Consider the following 12745-nt stretch of genomic DNA (forward strand, 5'->3'; position numbering starts at 1 on the left):
GACCTGTGTGTTTTTTCAACCTATGTAACTATGAAATGTTATTTATCCCAGACAAACGTCGTGAAAAAAACGGAATTGCTGTTTTTTGGTCACCTCTTCACCCCAAGATAAATATAACTAAAAAAATTATCAAAAAGCCGTATGTACTGTACCCCAAAATAAAAACTACGGCTCGCCCTGCAAAAAATAAGCCCTCACACAGCACATTTGACAGAAAAATATGAAAGTTATAGGTGACAGAATATGGCGGCACAAACATAAAAATATATATTTTTTAACATTGTTTTTATGCTGTAAAAAGAGTAAAAAAACAAAACAAAAAACCATATACATTTGGTATCACTGTATGGGTAAATTTATACGTAGCGTAAATACTGCGGATTTTCCACAACGTGCGGAAAATCTGCATCCTAATACAGTAGCAGCAGACGGGATGAGATTTTAACGAATCTCTTCCACACGCTGCGTAAATGATAAGCGGAAAAAAACCGCTCAAAAATTGACCTGTGCGGTGCGGTTTTTTATTCTGCAGTATGTCAATTATATTTGCTTAGGCCCCGTGCACACGAACGTAAAAACGCCCGTAATTACGGCATGTACTTCTATTGGCAGTAACTGTTTCAGCACCCTGGACAGTGGCTACCGATCACAATATAGATAAAGCTGTAAAAAAAAAAAGACGTTCATACTTACCCAGAACTCCCTGCTTCTTCCTCCAGTCCGGCCTCCTGGGATGACGTTACAGCCCATGTGACCGCTGCAGCCAATCACAGGCCAATCACAGGCTGAAGCGGTCACATGGACTGCCGCGTCATCCAGGGAGGTCAGGCTGGATGTCGAAAGAGGGACGCGTCACCAAGACAACGGCCGGGTAGGTAAGAATTTATTTTACTTTTTCTGCGGAAAGGGCTGCCCCTTCTCTCTATCCTGCCCTGATAGAGAGAAGGGGCTGTCGATTAGTGCAGTTCAATTTTGCAGAGAAAACGTGCCCGTAAATACGGGTGGAATACTGGTGACCAAGGACCCGTATTTACGGGAGGACAAAAATACATTCGTGTGTATGAGGCCTGAGGGTATGTGCACACGATAGCAGGCATTTACGTGTGAAAAGACAGACTGTTTTCAAGAGAAAACAGCTGCCTCGTTTCACACGTAAATGCTCCTCCTCGCATTTTGCGAGCCGTCTGTGACGCTCGTAAATCTTGAGCTGCTCTTCATTGAGTTCAATGAAGAACGGCTCAAATTACGTTGCAAAGAAGTGCCCTGCATATAATGTATATAAGTGTCCTGCATATAATGTATAGAAGTGTCCTGCATATAATGTATATAAGTGCCCTGCATATAATCTATAGAAGTGTCCTGCATATAATGTATAGAAGTGCCCTGCATATAAGTGTCCTGCATATAATGTATAGAAGTGTCCTGCATATAATGTATAGAAGTGCCCTGCATATAATGTATATAAGTGTCCCGCATATAATGTATATAAGTGTCCTGCATATAATGTATATAAGTGTCCTGCATATAATGTATATAAGTGTCCTGCATATAATGTATAGAAGTGTCCCGCATATAATGTATATAAGTGTCCCGCATATAATGTATATAAGTGTCCTGCATATAATGTATAGAAGTGCCCTGCATATAATGTATACAAGTGTCCTGCATATAATGTATATAAGTGTCCCGCATATAATGTATATAAGTGTCCCGCATATAATGTATATAAGTGTCCTGCATATAATGTATAGAAGTGTCCTGCATATAATGTATATAAGTGTCCTGCATATAATGTATATAAGTGTCCCGCATATAATGTATATAAGTGTCCCGCATATAATGTATATAAGTGTCCCGCATATAATGTATATAAGTGTCCTGCATATAATGTATAGAAGTGTCCCGCATATAATGTATATAAGTGTCCCGCATATAATGCATATAAGTGTCCTGCATATAATGTATAGAAGTGCCCTGCATATAATGTATATAAGTGTCCTGCATATAATGTATATAAGTGTCCCGCATATAATGTATATAAGTGTCCTGCATATAATGTATATAAGTGTCCTGCATATAATGTATATAAGTGTCCCACATATAATGTATATAAGTGCCCTGCATATAATGTATATAAGTGCCCTGCATATAAGTGTCCTGCATATAATGTATATAAGTGCCCTGCATATAATGTATATAAGTGTCCTGCATATAATGTATATAAGTGCCCTGCATATAAGTGTCCTGCATATAATGTATAGAAGTGTCCTGCATATAATGTATAGAAGTGTCCTGCATATAATGTATATAAGTGTCCCGCATATAATGTATATAAGTGTCCCGCATATAATGTATATAAGTGTCCTGCATATAAGTGTCCTGCATATAATGTATAGAAGTGTCCTGCATATAATGTATATAAGTGTCCCGCATATAATGTATATAAGTGTCCCGCATATAATGTATATAAGTGTCCTGCATATAATGTATAGAAGTGTCCTGCATATAATGTATATAAGTGTCCCGCATATAATGTATATAAGTGTCCTGCATATAATGTATAGAAGTGTCCTGCATATAATGTATATAAGTGTCCCGCATATAATGTATATAAGTGTCCCGCATATAATGTATATAAGTGTCCTGCATATAATGTATATAAGTGTCCCGCATATAATGTATATAAGTGTCCTGCATATAAGTGTCCTGCATATAATGTATACAAGTGTCCTGCATATAATGTATATAAGTGTCCCGCATATAATGTATATAAGTGTCCCGCATATAATGTATATAAGTGTCCTGCATATAATGTATAGAAGTGTCCTGCATATAATGTATATAAGTGTCCTGCATATAATGTATATAAGTGTCCCGCATATAATGTATATAAGTGTCCCGCATATAATGTATATAAGTGTCCTGCATATAATGTATATAAGTGTCCCGCATATAATGTATATAAGTGTCCTGCATATAATGTATATAAGTGTCCTGCATATAATGTATATAAGTGTCCCGCATATAATGTATATAAGTGTCCTGCATATAAGTGTCCTGCATATAATGTATACAAGTGTCCTGCATATAATGTATATAAGTGTCCTGCATATAATGTATAGAAGTGTCCTGCATATAATGTATATAAGTGTCCCGCATATAATGTATATAAGTGTCCTGCATATAATGTATATAAGTGTCCTGCATATAATGTATATAAGTGTCCCGCATATAATGTATATAAGTGTCCTGCATATAATGTATAGAAGTGTCCTGCATATAATGTATATAAGTGTCCCGCATATAATGTATATAAGTGTCCTGCATATAATGTATATAAGTGTCCTGCATATAATGTATATAAGTGTCCCGCATATAATGTATATAAGTGTCCTGCATATAAGTGTCCTGCATATAATGTATACAAGTGTCCTGCATATAATGTATATAAGTGTCCCGCATATAATGTATATAAGTGTCCCGCATATAATGTATATAAGTGTCCCGCATATAATGTATATAAGTGTCCTGCATATAATGTATATAAGTGTCCTGCATATAATGTATAGAAGTGTCCTGCATATAATGTATATAAGTGTCCTGCATATAATGTATATAAGTGTCCTGCATATAAGTGTCCTGCATATAATGTATAGAAGTGCCCTGCATATAATGTATATAAGTGTCCTGCATATAATGTATATAAGTGCCCTGCATATAAGTGTCCTGCATATAATGTATAGAAGTGTCCTGCATATAATGTATAGAAGTGTCCTGCATATAATGTATATAAGTGTCCCGCATATAATGTATATAAGTGTCCCGCATATAATGTATATAAGTGTCCTTCATATAATGTATATAAGTGTCCCGCATATAATGTATATAAGTGCCCCGCATATAATGTATATAAGTGTCCTGCATATAAGTGTCCTGCATATAATGTATACAAGTGTCCTGCATATAATGTATATAAGTGTCCCGCATATAATGTATATAAGTGTCCCGCATATAATGTATATAAGTGTCCTGCATATAATGTATAGAAGTGTCCTGCATATAATGTATATAAGTGTCCTGCATATAATGTATATAAGTGTCCCGCATATAATGTATATAAGTGTCCCGCATATAATGTATATAAGTGTCCCACATATAATGTATATAAGTGTCCTGCATATAATGTATAGAAGTGTCCCGCATATAATGTATATAAGTGTCCCGCATATAATGTATATAAGTGTCCTGCATATAATGTATATAAGTGTCCTGCATATAATGTATATAAGTGTCCCGCATATAATGTATATAAGTGTCCTGCATATAAGTGTCCTGCATATAATGTATACAAGTGTCCTGCATATAATGTATATAAGTGTCCCGCATATAATGTATATAAGTGTCCCGCATATAATGTATAGAAGTGTCCTGCATATAATGTATATAAGTGTCCCGCATATAATGTATATAAGTGTCCCGCATATAATGTATATAAGTGTCCTGCATATAATGTATATAAGTGTCCCGCATATAATGTATATAAGTGTCCTGCATATAATGTATATAAGTGTCCTGCATATAATGTATATAAGTGTCCCGCATATAATGTATATAAGTGTCCTGCATATAATGTATATAAGTGTCCTGCATATAATGTATATAAGTGTCCCGCATATAATGTATATAAGTGTCCTGCATATAATCTATAGAAGTGTCCTGCATATAATGTATATAAGTGTCCTGCACTTCTTTGCCGAGGCTGTCAATTTACGCGTCGTCGTTTGACAGCTGTCAAACGACGACGCGTAAATGACAGGTCGTCTGCACAGTACGTCGGTAAACCCATTCAAATGAATGGGCAGATGTTTGCCGACGTATTGTAGCCCTATTTTCAGACGTAAAACGAGGCATAATACGCCTCGTTTACGTCTGAAAATAGGTCGTGTGAACCCAGCCTAAATCGCTGCTTTTTTGTTGCCGGTTTTTCCCCATGAATTTAATTGGGAGGTAAAACCCGTAACAAATAACAGATGTGTTTTTTTTGCGTCTGAAAAGTAGCGATTCTGCGGAAAAAAACGCAACTCAGAACAAAAAATAAAAATCGTATCCAGAATTCTGTGTTTCTCCATCCAGAAGCTGCAGCGGTCACATGGGATAAAACGTCATCCCAGGAGGCCGGCCTGTAGGATGGCAGAGGGACGCGTCTCCATGGCTACGTAAGTATAGAACTTTTTTTCTTTTATTAGCAGTTTTCCGCAACGGACATTCCGGACGAATAACTACACCACTATTTGGTGAGGTTTTTCGGCCTGAATTCCCTACGGCGCCCAGGACGGATACGCTGTTTTGTTTTACGTAGCAATGATGCAAAATTAAATTAACATGTCAATTTCACCGGACAGTAATCAACAGAAAACAAAACCCCCACATTCCAGCCCAAAAATGTCCACATGACCACTGAGACCCTCTGATTGGCTGGTATGGTGACTGCATGTAAACAATCACCACAAGTGCCGGGCTAGGGCTTTGCACAAATCCGTGACCACTAAAAACACGGTTTGCAAAACCACGGGTCCGTTGCAGTCTGTCGTGCGTCCGTGTGTCATCTGGACTCACAAATCCACCAGTATTAGTGAATCCACAAATCCGGACAGTAAAATGAGTTGTGCCGTCCGGATTTGCGGCCCCAGCACCGATCCGTGTAACTCACGGTCATGTGCATGGGGCCATAGAAAAGAATGGGTCCGCAATTTATCTGCATAAATTGCGGCCGCAAAAGCATAGTCGTGTGCATGGGGCCTTAGGCCCTCCCTGTTCACACGGAGCGGCAAAAAACGGCCGAAATTGACTCCCATACATTTCAATGGGAGGGGGAGGCGTTTTTTTACTGCCAGCAAAAAAAAAAAAAAAACGCTCACGGGAAAAAGAAGCGACGTGCCCTATCTTGAGGCATTTTCCGCCTCAAAAACCCCATTGAAATCAATGGGAGCCGGAAATAAAGTTTTTTGCCGCGTTTTTGTGCTGCGGTTTTTTGGCCGAAAAACGCTTGCGGTTATTCCATCTCTCTGTTGAAGAGATAGCTAAAAAAAAAAGCGTCAAAAATCGCTGCAAAAAACGCCGTGTGAACATACTAGTTAGCACATCTTATATTTTAACTTTATTATTTATTTATTTGATTCTTTTATTCATGTTTTATTGTACATCTCCCATGACAGGCCACGATATTATAAATATATATTTCTAATTTGACATGAGTTTTTTTCCTTGCAGCTCCAGTTATGCAAAACTGCCCTTCACTATCACTTCACATATTGCTGCAATGGAAAAAGCCCTTTCAAAACTGCCCTGTGTGAATGCAAACCGAGCAGTGCGGTCAGCACACAGACACATCCCTGCGTGACATCACTCGCTCAGCAGTTTCGTAAAACCCGGAAGTAAACATCGTTCCCTCATTGGCGCGCTTTAATGTTGGCAAGCTATGTGATTGGCTACGGCGCGGTTCGGACGCTGACGTCATCAGTGCGCTGTCAATTCCCGTTCGTGTGCCGGTCCCCGGAATTATGGAGATCGGTTTCATAGAAGAACAGTTTCAGGAGGCCTGGAGGGAGCTGGATGAACGGGCACTACCCGCAGGGTGGGAATTGTTCACGGAGAGCATGGGCATTCAGATATACCGGCTGTACGACGAGGTATTGTCAGCCTTGAAATTGCAATGTCCCCTAGGGGGTTCGATCTATGGAATATTTACTAGTTGAAAAGTGCATCGCCATATATGAGATCATGAAGCCCATTCTAATAGTCTGCAACTTATTATAGATAATAAACTAAGTCCACAATAATTCAGTAAAATGTGTTGTCGAAAGATTGACCCATTCGTTCCATCATGGTGTTGACATTTTGGATACAACTCATGGCACCTAACCTAGGGACTCTTGCATACGACCGATTGTCACTCGGGCCGTTTTCCGCTGCATCCGAGTGGTACGGACCCATTCACTTGAGTCGGTGAAAACGGACCTGACTCCGAACGGTGGAAAGATAGAATTTCCTAGGGTTACGGTCACCGTTGCAGTCCCACGGCGGTGGCAGCGCTTTTGTAGGTCACTTGACAACCTCTATTGGTCGGAGTCTCTAGAGCGTCGTTTCCTGGCGCATGAGTTTGACTCCCGAACCGGCCACCTTTCCCCAGCTGCATGAAGTTGCGTGGACGCCTCCGGGGCGTACATAGTATCAGCCCTGGAGCCATTCAACATAGCGTCCGCCAGCACGATGCCTCCTGATACACTGACGAAGCCGCTATGGGTTTTTTATATAGCAGCGTTGGAATCCGCAGCGGATTATAGTAGCATCAAAGTGGATTCTACTGCAAAAATCGCAGCCGATCACATGGGATAAAACATCATCCAAGGAGGCCAGGCTGCAGGACGTCAGAGGGACGACGTCGCCGTGGCTGCGGGTATGTATGGGCATTTATTTTATTTTTTTTAAATGATGTTTTCCGCAACGAACATTCAGTACTACACACGATTTGGTGCGGATGTTCAGCCGGAATTCCCTGTGGCGTCCACGACGGATATGCTCTGTGCTTTTACGCAATGTTATCCGCCCTGTGTGAACATTACAATAATCCTACTCCTAATACTGAGTACTCAATAAGTAAAACAATGAATAGATGCCAATAGCTGCTTCAAGAAAAATATGCACATCACCGTAGTTTTTATCCTTAATTACGGATCTGTCATTACGGATAATCCCGTTCATTTCTACAGGCCTTGGACACCTTTCTGTATGTTTACGGATGTGTGTCCGGGCTGTAAAAATGATCTGCAAAATATATTCCTATTCGTGTCCGCAATTGCGGCACGGACTCGCCCATAGAAATCTATGGGGGCGTGCAAAATTGGGGACGGCTGTCCATAATTGCGGGAGAGTTACTATGCGATAGTAGCGGATTCCCCAAGAAAATGGCGCCTAAATGATCATGTGACCAGAAGTCACAGACACGGACCAAGGGTAGTCGGACAATCCACAAGATAAAGTCAGGGACACGGAGCAGACAACATAAAAAAAACAAGTCAAAGGTACTTACCAAGAGCATTGGGTGCAATAACAAGTGCCAGAATCCTTATACTACAAGATAGAGGGCAGAAAGGGAAAGTGTCCCTTTAAATCCCAATGGTGTACGGCACGTGCCGTATAACAGAGGTCACAAGTGAAGCCCTGTAGGTCGCTTCTGTTGACAGATCTTTTTATGGTTTTATTTTTTTCTAATTATTTCTAGTACTGTAAATACAATCTACATTTCCACTTTCAAGATCTGAGGCTGAAAACATGTACAGACCTAAGGCTTTGTTCACACAGGCGTCATGGCTTCTGTTTTTACAGGATTCATGACAGATATGATGGATTTGCCATGATCTGATTTTATTTCCCCCATTAACTTATTATGAGGTTGCCGGGTTTCCGTTTTTTGTTTGTTTTGTTACTGGTTAGAATAATGCAGCGTGCTACGCTATTCTAATCGTCAAAAAGAAATGGAAACCTGATGGAAATGAACTAAGGCTATGTTTACATCATGTTTCTTTGCCTACATTTGATGTATACACTGTGAAAGCACCCGACGTATACATAAAAGCGTACATAACTTTTCAGAATAAGCAGTCATGTATATGAGGGATAACACAATTTCTGCCCATTATATTGTATACTTGTATTCTGCATTATTTAGCAGGTTTCCCCTCTGCAGGTTCTCTCTCGTTCTCAGTTATCTCTTAGCTACTGGGCGGATCCTAACAGCTATCATGTCTTCTATACACTATACATGTAGAAGATGAGAATCCTGCTCTCCTACCTCTATCTATCACATATATAGAAGCTGCAGCAGCATGGAGGACATTATACAGCAGTACAGACCGGCGTAGCTGAGAATCCAGCACTGGTGTGACATAGAAATCTTACCATCACATCTGTGTGTCTCTCTCTGCTCCTACTTCCTCCCCCTGCTCACCCCTCGCCTCCTCCATAGACTTACATGCAGCGTGTGTTGCTGAGTCCCACTCTCTCTGCTTCCCCCTTGTATAGGCTGGCAGTAAAGTGACACATTCCCACCTTCTGCAGTCCGTCTGTAACCAGGGACGGACATTGCTTGACAACAGGGGGTGGACAGCAGATTACAGGAAGGGAGACACCTAGTGGCAGTAACTTCACACACAATTTGCATGGATTAAACAACTAAATTTTAACAGTAAGTAAATTACAAAGTTGTGTCCATTTAAACGTAGGCTGTGACATATGCCTACTAGTGGCATCTGTCACCCAAAGGATATAATTGTATCCCATGACACTTTTCTGGAAACGGATAGCATTATAACCTATGTTAGGCCCTGTTCACATCTGCGCAGAGGCTCCGTGATTTTTGGAGGACAAAATAGCACAGCATGATGTGTTATTTTGTCCCGCAAAATGGCAGAGACCATGACTGAGACCAGACAGAACCCATTAAAGTCAAATGGTTCCTTCGGGCGCCCTTGGTTTCCGTCATACGACTGGTCCGGTGCTTCCAGTATTCTCGATGTTCTGCTCCTATAACAAAGCAGAACCTGGAACGCAGATGTGAATACAGCCTTAGGCTCTGTCCACACCTCCATTAGACTTTGGTCACATCGGGGTTAAGTTTTTCTGTTCTTCTATTTCGTCGTAGAAACAGAAAACCCCCAAAAAAAAAAACGAACTGCCAGAGCCATTGCATTGAATTTAATGGGTACCGTTGGGTTTCCGTCCTTTTACTGGAAGAAATAGCTGAGCACGCTGCACTCTTTCTTCTGCCATTTTTCAACGAAACTGCGACGGAGGCCCCTGATGGAGCCTCCGTGACAGATGTGAACAGAGCCTTAGTTCCTTTACATCAGGCTTCAGTTACTTTTTGACGGTCACAATAGTGTAACATGCTTCAGTATTGTAACCGGCAAAAAACTGATACCTGACGGAAACATCACTGATCTATTATTGGTCAATGGAAAAAAGAAACGGATTAGTCATGACTGATCATGCCGGATTATAACAAATCTGTCACATCCATCACGGCTCCTGCGGGATGGAATAATGTAGTCTACTGTGCTATTCCATACCTTTTTTTTTGAAGCCCTATGGACACATTTAGCGTGTATGCCGGGAGCTTTCCTGATCTACATGCTAAACGTATAGGAAAAACGTAATGTGAACAGAGCCTAATACAATACTTCTCCCAGCTCAGAGGTGGATATAGTTATGGGTTCTGTAGTATCTGAATAGATTATTATATTTATTTTATGGTATCTGATATCAGATGTTGGTTCTTGTCCTTTTGAACTCGTGACATGGGCTTATCCTTAATAAAATGGATTACCTGTCTTTTATAATTCCATAGCTAATTGGAATAAGCGGCTTTACTGCTGATGATCCGATATACGGTGTCGATTTCAGGGTCAGCTCACCTATGGAATATCCTGTGTAGAAAGGACTGGCTTTCCGACAATCTGCATCAATGTGATCTGTGTATGCATTATAGACCTCTGTGTCATTTCATATCCATGTCCCAGACCATAAAAATGGGTCATGTACAAAATATCAGAAAACATATCAATGTCCTGCTCGAGCCAGCGATCCGTGATTGTAGCTTGTCATAAGCAAGCTATAATCAATAGACGGTAAGATTTCGAAGAACATTCATATCAAGAGTGGCGAGCTACCCTTTGGCAGTCACGATAATGGTTAGCTGCTGTTTAGGAATCTTAGAACGACGGTTCCGTTGCACAACGGGCACGGCCGGCGGAACCCATTGACTTTAATGGGTTCCATCGGCTTTGTTGGGGTGTCCGTAGTTTTACCGGAGACAATAGACCAGCATTCTGCGCTATTGTCTCCGGTAATCTCGGCCAGATCTGCGACGGAGGCCCCAAAGGGAGCCTCCAATGCAGACGTGAACGAGGTCTAAGCCCCTTATTACACCGATTTTATATCTCCAAAATGAACAGGTAATCTTGTAGACCTAGTGAGGTCAATGATATCCCGAAAGTGTTCCAAATAGTAGCGCTCACTGCAGACTTAGGGCCTGTCACATCAAGTTGGAGCATTCTGTTCAAACTTTTTCTCTTTTAAAACGGATCAGTCCACCGATTTATTTATTTTTTTATTTTTTTTAAATTTTTTTTTAACGGGGCTTCCGTCATAGTTAAAGTCTCCGATTGTCTCCATTTTAGGCTGTGTTTACTTCTGTGATTCCGTTGTTCTACTCTGTCATAAGAGCAGAACAACAAGGATACCGGAAGGGCCGTATATATCGCATGATGGAATCCATCGGAACCCATTTACTTTATTGGGATCCGTCGGGTTTCCGTCATTTTGCCGGATAAAATAGCACGGCACGCTGCGATATTTTGTCTGGCAAAAACGACGGAATCTACATCAGGGCCTTACAAGTTTCATACTTCAACAGGACAGGCAGACGAAGACTAATTTTTCTGTCCTTTTTAAAAACAGGATCACGGCAGATCAGTTATTCATTTTTAATCAAGTCTACAGCAACAGGAGTCTATGTCTATTGCTTCCTGTTTGACATCCTTTTTTTTTATTTTTATACAGAATAAATAATAGGACCTTCGGCGCCTCTGCCGCAGATCCAAAGAGAAATGCCAGACAAAGTGCCGCACTATTTTGTCCAGTTAAATGACGGAATATCGATGGAACCTCTTGAAGTTAATGGGTTCTATAGGGCGCAGTTTGTTGTCTGTCATGCTTCTAGTTTTTCGTTATTACGTTTTTTAACATGAGTCTATGGGTGACAGATGGCATCCATCAGAGGTATACATGTTTTTTACATGTTTTTTTAATATCTCGCACCACACATCTCTGGATATGTCGGGTTTAAAGATAAGTTAAGAGAGGACAAATCTGTAGTTTAAGGTCTTGTCCACACATAGCGGAATTGCTGCGTTTTTTCCGTCTGAAATTGCGGACGGAAAAAACGCAGCAGAATACAGCAGCAGCAAAGTGGATGAAATTGAACAAATCTCATCCATGCGCTGCGTAACTATTGAGCAGAAAAAACACTCAGAAATATTATGGGGGATATTATGGGGAGGTAAAACCTGCAACAAATAGCAGTTGTTGCGTTTTTTGCGGCGGGTTTGTAGTGATTCCCCCACAAAAGACACTAATCTGAATAAAAAAAATCCACTAGACTTACCTAGGAGTCTGTGTTTCTTCCTCCAAGCCGCCCTCCTGGGATGACGCTTGATCTCGTGTGACCGCCGCTGCAGCCAATCACAGGCTGTAGCGGCGGTCACATGGATGAATCGTCATCCCAGGAGACCGGCCTGGATGACATCAGAGCGCCGGCCTCCTGGGATGACGCTTCGTCCCACGTGACCGCCGCTGCAGCCAATCACAGGCTGCAGCGGGCCGGCTAAGTGCTGCAGTTTTCCGCAGCGGACATTCCGGGTGAAAAACCACGTCACAGTTTCGTGCACTTTTTCGTCCGGAATCCCCTGTGGCGCACAGCGTGGATACGCTGCCTGGTTTTACGCAGCGTATCCGCCCCGTGTGAACACGGCCTAAGGTGTTTCTCACCATAATAAGGGATGGCATATAGCTAGAATCCCCTCCGATCCTTAGAATACTGTGACACTATCCACCAATCAGGAGAGTGACGCTGTGCAGGAGAAAAGCAGAAGTAACCCTTTGTTCTCGAACGGTGGAGGTCCCAGAG

At 41.2% G+C, this 12745-nt stretch overlaps 1 protein-coding gene across 9 annotated transcripts in view; it reads left to right on the plus strand.

Annotated features, from left to right (window-relative positions):
- Positions 1-12745, plus strand: part of PCTP (phosphatidylcholine transfer protein) — a 94996-nt gene that overhangs the window by 52891 nt on the left and 29360 nt on the right. For 2 of the 9 annotated variants that reach the window (XM_075846525.1, XM_075846526.1), the window contains exon 1: positions 6474-6689. The exons of 1 other annotated variant lie outside the window; for it this stretch is intronic. In XM_075846525.1, the coding sequence (XP_075702640.1) occupies positions 6561-6689 (129 nt within the window). In that variant the 5' untranslated portion in view covers positions 6474-6560. Of the gene's footprint in view, positions 1-6451; positions 6690-7336; positions 7457-12745 lie in introns of those variants that run through there. 6 more of the 9 variants (XM_075846524.1, XM_075846527.1, XM_075846521.1 and 3 more) reach the window with 5 other exon arrangements.

Source organism: Rhinoderma darwinii, chromosome 13 (genome assembly GCF_050947455.1).
Source record: "Rhinoderma darwinii isolate aRhiDar2 chromosome 13, aRhiDar2.hap1, whole genome shotgun sequence".
Classification (NCBI taxonomy): domain Eukaryota; kingdom Metazoa; phylum Chordata; class Amphibia; order Anura; family Rhinodermatidae; genus Rhinoderma; species Rhinoderma darwinii.